At 48.3% G+C, this 8,151-nt stretch overlaps 2 protein-coding genes across 2 annotated transcripts in view; both read right to left on the reverse strand.

Moving 5' to 3' along the window:
* Window positions 1-532: 532 nt before the first annotated feature.
* On the reverse strand, window positions 533-7,618 carry LOC306837193 (V-type proton ATPase subunit B, brain isoform). The gene is made up of 15 exons (XM_079364757.1): window positions 7,603-7,618; window positions 6,963-7,157; window positions 6,153-6,208; window positions 5,843-5,941; window positions 5,643-5,736; window positions 5,495-5,572; window positions 5,267-5,406; window positions 4,424-4,525; window positions 4,229-4,326; window positions 2,176-2,299; window positions 1,940-2,090; window positions 1,788-1,870; window positions 1,450-1,554; window positions 1,212-1,341; window positions 533-1,017 (listed from the first exon to the last, which is right to left on the reverse strand). Exons 2-15 carry the CDS (start codon window positions 7,123-7,125, stop codon window positions 881-883), a joined length of 1,560 nt encoding a protein of 519 aa, XP_079220883.1. The 5' UTR covers window positions 7,126-7,157; window positions 7,603-7,618; the 3' UTR covers window positions 533-880.
* A 237-nt stretch (window positions 7,619-7,855) lies between these two features.
* Window positions 7,856-8,151, reverse strand: part of LOC306837201 (RNA/RNP complex-1-interacting phosphatase-like) — a 5,514-nt gene continuing 5,218 nt past the window's right edge. Inside the window, exon 9 of the mRNA XM_079364768.1 lies at window positions 7,856-8,151. This exon is cut by the window's right edge and continues 847 nt beyond it. The gene's annotated coding sequence lies outside the window, so the exon portion shown is untranslated.

Below are 8,151 nucleotides of genomic sequence, written 5' to 3' on the forward strand. Positions count from 1 at the left end.
CACACACACACACACACACACACACACACACACACACACACACACACACCGGTCCTGATCAGAGGTCGGGTCACGGTGATGTCATCCAGCTCCTCCAGACGGGATCTTCAGTCTCCTCGCACGCTTTGCCTTCGCTCAGGTGAGACGTCTGCACGCCGCTGCAGGGTGTCGATGCGTGAAGCTTAAAGAGCGAGCTGCTTGTTTAAATGCACAGCAGGTTAGGGGGCGTGTCCTCCACAAGGTCACGTGATCCGACGGACGAACAAAAACTGAAAAAAAACACATCACGACGAAGAACACGAAGGCATCTGAAAACGACGTGCACCTGAAGACACGATGAGGGATTTCACACCTGCAGAAATGTGTGTGTGTGTGTGTGTGTGTGTGTGTGTGTGTGTGTGTGTGTGTGTGTGTGACATTAAAAGGAGGACATTGAGTGTCTTCAGGTCAGGTGGACGAATAAGCCACATGGTTAAGACGAAGGTCGACCACATCATAAGTGCACTTCCAGAGTCCAGATCCTTAAAACGTCTAAACTGACTCGTACTGAAGATTCATGATCAAGTCTTTTTGGTTTTTCATGTGAAGCTGACTGAGGGCGTTACGTCGATTGTTTTGTTGCATCATTTGAGAATACAAAGTGCGTTACCATGACAACCTAATTCAATACAATCCTCCAATCAAAAAAGCGTTGGAGACATGTCGAGTCAGCGTGTCCCTCCTCGTGTTTCTCCTTCAAAGCGGGAATGGTGCGTTCAAAGGCCACATGAAAGTCACAAGTTTTGTCACGGTCACAGCACCACGTCACGTCACGGTAGGTACGCAGCGGCGAGGGGGGGGTTGACTGATGGGAGTGGCGATGAGCGTGTGGGTTTTTTTTTTAGCGTTTGGCCTCTCGGGGGTAGAACTCGGCCAGGGTGCTCTGAGGGATCCGCTTCAGCATCTCTTTGGGGAAAATCCTCAACAGCTGCCACCCCACGTCCAGAGTCTCAAACACAGTCCGGTTCTCGTAGGCACCTGAACGCACCACACACACAAGAACGACATCAGTACAACTCAGACGCTATGTGTTGATCGTTGCCGTGGAAACACCAAATGTTTACGTCAAAGACGGTGACACAAATTTGAGCTCAGTGTTCAAAGACAAAGAGGAACATCTAAAACAAAGGAGCCGCGGTTTGGTTTCACTAGATCAGTCTGCCCCACTGCACCTTGGGAGATGAAGTTTTTCTCAAACTTGGTGAGGAACTCCAGATAGAGCAGGTCATCAGCTGTCAGAGCCTCCTCCCCCACCACCGCCTTCATCGCCTGCACGTCCTTCCCTATGGCATAGCACGCATACTACACACACACACACACACACACACACACGCACGTTTTCAGAGAGGGATGGTGAGGGTGAGTGTGTGCAGGACGAAGCAGGAAGTGTGTGTGTGTGTGTGAGCTCACCAGCTGGTTGGAGACGTCAGAGTGGTCTCTACGGGTCATCCCCTCCCCGATGGCGGACTTCATCAGACGAGAGAGAGACGGCAGCACGTTGATGGGCGGATAGATCTACACCACAGACGAGGAAAAGGGGACGTCAACTTTAAAAAAAAAAACATGACTCGTTCACTGGAAGTGAATCTGCTGTACCACAGATGAACCACCAGAGGGCGTATTACGACAAAAAGACTTCTGAAAGGACTTAAACTACAAGCTACAAGTCAAAATCAAGATCAACAAGTCCCAGGTCATCAGGTACCAGGGGAAAGTGAAGACCAGCAGGTCCCTCCAGTCCTCAGTACCTGTCTGTTGTGAAGTTGTCTGTCCACGTAGATCTGTCCCTCAGTGATGTAACCCGTCAGGTCGGGAATCGGATGAGTGATATCTGAGAGAGACCAGCACACTCGTTAGCACGGTGTTAGCATTAGCATTAGCTTTTTCTGTTTGTATTTACCATCATTGGGCATGGTGAGGATGGGAATCTGAGTGATGGAGCCGTTCCGTCCCTCCACTCTGCCCGCTCTCTCGTAGATGGTCGCCAAGTCGGTGTACATGTAACCAGGGAAGCCACGGCGGCCCGGCACTTCCTCTCTGGCTGCAGACACCTGAGAGTGGGAGAGTCGTTCGCAGGTGAGTCGACGCACACTTCATCCCCATTATCAGGAAAGAATCACAGAAACGTTGGCTGACCTCTCGCAGAGCCTCGGCGTACGAGCTCATGTCGGTGAGGATGACGAGGACGTGTTTCTCGCACTGATAGGCCAGATACTCTGCTGATGTCAGAGCTAAACGAGGCGTGATGATTCGCTCGATGCTGCAAAACAGAAATCACTGTGAGTCTTTAAAAAGCTTTCAGGTTCTTGCATTCTGCTAACACCTGACTCAGGCTGGCTACACTGAACCATTTAGGATCCAATGATTGGTGGGCGTGGCCTCCCGATGAGATCAACAAGTCCTTAGTCAAGATCAACAAGTCCTACGTCAAGATCCACAAGTCCTACGTCAAGATCCACAAGTCTTACGTCAAGATCAACAAGTCCTTAGTCAAGATCAACACGTCCTTAGTCAAGATCCACAAGTCCTACGTCAAGATCAACAAGTCCTTAGTCAAGATTAACAAGTCTTACGTCAAGATCAACAAGTCCTTAGTCAAGATCAACAAGTCTTACGTCAAGATCAACAAGTCCTTAGTCAAGATCAACAAGTCCTACGTCAAGATCAACAAGTCCTACGTCAAGATCAACAAGTCTTAAGTCAAGATCAACAAGTCCATAGTCAAGATCCACAAGTCCTACGTCAAGATCAACAAGTCCTTAGTCAAGATCCCCAAGTCCGACGTCAAGATCAACAAGTCTTATATCAAGATCAACGAGTCCTTAGTCAAGATCAACGAGTCCTTAGTCAAGATCAACAAGTCTTACGTCAAGATCAACAAGTCCTTAGTCAAGATCAACAAGTCCTTAGTCAAGATCAACAAGTCTTACGTCAAGATCAACAAGTCCTTAGTCAAGATCCACAAGTCCTTAGTCAAGATTCACAAGTCCTACGTCAAGATCAACAAGTCCTTAGTCAAGATCAACACGTCCTTAGTCAAGATCCACAAGTCCTTAGTCAAGATCCACAAGTCCTACGTCAAGATCAACAAGTCCTTAGTCAAGATCAACACGTCCTTAGTCAAGATCCACAAGTCCTACGTCAAGATCAACACGTCCTTAGTCAAGATCCACAAGTCCTACGTCAAGATCAACAAGTCCTTAGTCAAGATCAACAAGTCTTACGTCAAGATCAACAAGTCCTTAGTCAAGATCAACAAGTCCTTAGTCAAGATCAACAAGTCCTACGTCAAGATCAACAAGTCCTTAGTCAAGATCAACAAGTCCTTAGTCAAGATCAACAAGTCCTTAGTCAAGATCCACAAGTCCTTAGTCAAGATTCACAAGTCCTACGTCAAGATCAACAAGTCCTTAGTCAAGATCAACACGTCCTTAGTCAAGATCCACAAGTCCTTAGTCAAGATCCACAAGTCCTACGTCAAGATCAACAAGTCCTTAGTCAAGATCAACACGTCCTTAGTCAAGATCCACAAGTCCTACGTCAAGATCAACAAGTCTTACGTCAAGATCAACAAGTCCTTAGTCAAGATCCACAAGTCCTACGTCAAGATCAACAAGTCCTTAGTCAAGATCCACAAATCCTAAGTCAAGATCAACAAGTCCTTAGTCAAAATAAAAAGGTCCTACGTCAAGATCCACAAGTCCTACGTCAAGATCAACAAGTCCTAAGTCAAGATCAACAAGTCCTAAGTCAAGATCAACAAGTCCTAAGTCAAGATCAACAAGTCCTTAGTCAAAATCAAAAGGTCCTACGTCAAGATCAACAAGTCCTTAGTCAAGATCAAACAAGTCCTCAGTCAAGATCAACAAGTCCTTAGTCAAGATCAACAAGGGATCTTTGGATCTAATCGAGTCGGAGCCCGGAGTCGAGAGGGAAAAAGAAGAGCAGCTTGTGTAACCATGGCAACAACACGAGCGTCTTCACAACGTCTCATGAAGACAAACCACAGGACTGAGACTTTCTGAAACGTGTTTTTCATCGAGGAAACGATGGGCAGCGAATGATCGCAGGTTCACAGGTGTCAGACTGGAGTCATGTGATGTACAATAATTCAGCCCGTCGCTCTATTGGTTGTCTCATCGGTCGCTGCTGATGTCACAGAGAAGGTGGTTGGAGGAAAGGTTCCTACGTGGGGTCGTTGGCCAGGTTGAGGAACAGACAGACGTTGTCCATGGAGCCGTTCTCCTCGAAGTCGGACTTAAAGAACCGAGCGGTCTCCATGTTCACCTGAAGGCAAGGGAAAGAAACTTCAGCCGGGTGTTCATCAGAAACACAAACTTAAAGAAAAAGTTCGTGAGGAGTGACAGGGATCTGCAGTCCTCACCCCCATGGCAGCGAAAACGATGGCGAAGTTGTCCTCGCTGTAGTCCATCACGTCCTTGGACTTCTTCACCAAACCGGCCTGACGACAGATCTGAGCGGCGATCTGAAAACACACGAGGAGACAGAGAGAGAGGCGGGGCTAAAGACAGGAAAGTGAACGTTAGCTTGGTTAGCTCCAACATTACAATCCTGTTTTTTATTTGCATTCATACAACGTGATTATTTCTTGAGCTACACTTTCTGGCTCGTCTCAGATCTGAAGGAACGATCTCAGCGAGTCGACTGTAGGTGATTTCTCAGACTCGGAGGTGACGCCACGGATCGGGTCTTACTCGCAGTGAGGGTACGACGGACCTTCAGATTAATGGGCGGATTGGTGCGAGCGTTTCACCAAACGGTCGTGGTGAAGAGGGAGCTGAGCGTGAAGGCAGATCAGCTCGCTCACACGTGCTCATGATCTGTGGGTCGTGTTTCCTCTGGAGGGGGTCTGGGCTCAGATTCAGAGAGGGGGCGGGGGGCGGAGCTTAGAGTAGCTACTCCTTCACATCTAAAGGATCTGATCAGGATCCTCCTGGTCGCCCAAAAGGGAGGAGACCCCGGACCCCAGAGTTCACTGGAGGGATTATACATCCTGTGTGGGCTGGAAAACCTTCCTGGGGAGAACTTCACCGGTTGCCACGGCGATGGAGCTGGTTGGATATCTGGATTATTACTGTAAAGTGATATTTGACCTTCAGTGGCAGTAAAGGGTCTGGGGAAGTCGCCCATCCCTGAAAAGACTCCCAAAGAAAAGAAAGGAAACTATCAGATGGCAGGATGGAGACACAGATGTGAAGGACGGCACCTCGTTGTGCGGCAGCCCTGCAGCAGAGAAGATGGGGATTTTCTGTCCTCTGGCGATGCTGTTCATGCCGTCGATGGCAGAGATCCCCGTCTGGATCATCTCCTCGGGGTAAATACGACACTGAGGGTTTATCGGCTGACCTGAAATATAAACACGAGAACAGAGGAAATCTTCACGGTGCGGATCCACAACTGAACACTCAGAGGATCTTTTCAACATGCAGCGTACCCATGATGTCCAGGAAGTCTTCAGCCAGGACTGCAGGTCCTCTGTCGATGGGTTTCCCTGATCCATTAAACACCCGACCTGAACAGGCAAAGACACGTTTAGAACACGTGGAGTCTTCTGACACGCAGAGCTTCACGCTGCGACGCACCCAACATGTCCTCAGAGACCGGCGTCCGTAAGATGTCTCCTGTGAACTCGCAGCTTGTCTTCTTAGCGTCGATACCTGAAGTCCCCTCAAACACCTGCAGGGGGCAGAGTGGAGGATGTGTAAGGCTGGTCTCACTTCCTGTGCAGCTCAGGAGCATTTCTACACGTGAGTCCACCCGGAGGTGGAGCAGATGAGAGTACCTGAACCACAGCTTTGGATCCGGACACCTCCAACACCTGGCCGCTCCTCCTCGTTCCGTCAGGCAGCGTGAGGTGGACGATCTCTGCGTACCGCGGAAACTGTGAAAGAAACACAGCGACAGGAGGCTTCATGTCAGGGTCGTGTGAAATAACGAGCCCACGGCAGGTTGAGAGGGGTCCAGAGTGGAGCGCCTCGTGATTGGTTCTGCCGGTTCACGGCTTCCTGTTCCTGCTCTGCGTCATGTGGTCGTGCACATGCAGTGATTCTTTGTCTGCTGCAGTGATTCAAAGAGCTGTGAGTCCTCCTTACCTTCACCTGATCCAGGATCACCAGCGGGCCGTTGACTCCAGACACGGTCTTATAGGCTGAGGAGGCAGGAAACAAGGAGTGAGAGCTGTGAGACAGAACGAGAGACCTGCAGCTCCTCCGACGTGACGATGTATTCCTTTAATATCACAGTAAACTCATTAACTTCAGCTTTTTGGACGACACTCTGGGCCGGGATGTTCCTCTGATGGACACTTCTCATATTTTATGAGGGTATAAATGAATTAAACAAACCTCTGCTCCCAGGTGTGTCTCAGTTTAATGGATGGAAGGTGAAACTTTAATGCATCATGTGTGGAGGAGCCTCTGGAGGAGGAGGAGGAGGAGGAGGAGGAGCAGGCAGCTGCAGAGTGGATTTATTTTTGTTCTTCTCAGGCCCACACACATTCAGCAAATATGGATCATTTTCAAACAACATCAGGGCTAGAAAATGTCCCTATCATGCAAAGACGGCACCAACATCTGGAGTTTGCATCTTTAGAAGTCTAATTCATCGTCCAAACTCCAACAATGATCTGTTAAATATCACTGCAGACAGAGGAATCCGCAAACGCTCACACTTATAAAAAGATCATTTATTGATGGTTGTTGTGAATTCTTTCACCCAACATGCAACACATGGTTTCAACTCTTTCACACTTCAGTTATACAAGTGATCCAGTGACATAAAGTGTGATTTAAAACAGGTTTAAGTCTCTGAAATGACGCACTAATCTGTTACTAAACTCCTCACTCATCACACACCCTGCAGGGTGCACACACACACACACACACACACACACACGGACTCACTGAGGCGCGGCTGGGAGATGTAATCCCGGCGCACGGCCATCACCTGGTCCCGGGTGGCGGCGCTGGGAGGCGGAGCGGCGGCCGCAGGTCTGCTCCCGCTGACGGCGGAGGACAGCTCGCTCATGGCCCCGTTCACCATCCCTCTGAGCGCCTTCATCGCCATGGTTGAACCTGCAGCAGCCGCAGCAGCGCACACTACAGAGTGGAGAGTCGTGACAGACTCTGCGCATGCGCAGTGGGACTACAGCGGCTGCATCACGCTTGATACTGATACTATAAAGAAGTAACGTAAAGCGAGATGTAAAGGAGTTAAATCTATGAACTACATTTAAAACTACAGGAGCCTTTAAGGGACAGAAACTGTTCAGTGAGTAACAGGTGGTTCAACTGAAGTGCTCCTGTCTGTGGAGGGTTTAATAAAGCTTCATATCTTTAAATATACTGTGACACTGACTGATATTGATTGGATGTTGATCAGTTTGTAATAGATACACATGTATGAGACCACCAGCCAATATAACTCAACAGCTTCAGTAATTATCAAAACACAAATATTATAAATCATTTGTGTCAATATCATTATTATTGTTATCCATGACGTTTCAAATGTGGGGGGGGGGGGGATTCTTGAAAGTCTCACCTGCAAGCCCGGTGTTTGTTCTGCCCTCTGAGTCTGCCTTCTCACCGTAAACAATAGGACATGGAGCCAGAAAGCAGCGAGTACACCCGAGCCCTTCCAGAGAGGGGGCGTGGTCAGACACAGCTCATTTACATATTTAAAGCTACAGACACAGAAACAGCCTGTTCTGAGCAGGGCTGAAATAGAGGGGTTTATAGACATGATCAAATACAGGATCAGAGTGGATTTACAACAACACACTTCACACACATGATGAAGAGGAGCGAGGACACTGATTTCACCTTTAATGTGTTTCACAGCTTCTGGTTCCAAATGTGACACGTTGTTCATGTTTTGACTCTTTAATTACGGGACATTGAATTTCATGTACAAACACTGGAGAGGATCAGAGTGGGCGCGCCTTGTGTGCCTTTCTATAAAAACATTACATGGGGAAAAACTACCAACAGGCCTCACTGATAATGAGCTAAAGCTCTGACCATCCATCAGCTGATGTGAAACAGTCAACAAGCGTGCAGTGAGAAAAAGAAAGAAGGTGTAAAACGCTGT

The sequence above is a fragment of the Symphodus melops genome, assembly GCF_947650265.1.
Source record: "Symphodus melops genome assembly, chromosome: 16".
Classification (NCBI taxonomy): Eukaryota; Metazoa; Chordata; class Actinopteri; order Labriformes; family Labridae; genus Symphodus; species Symphodus melops.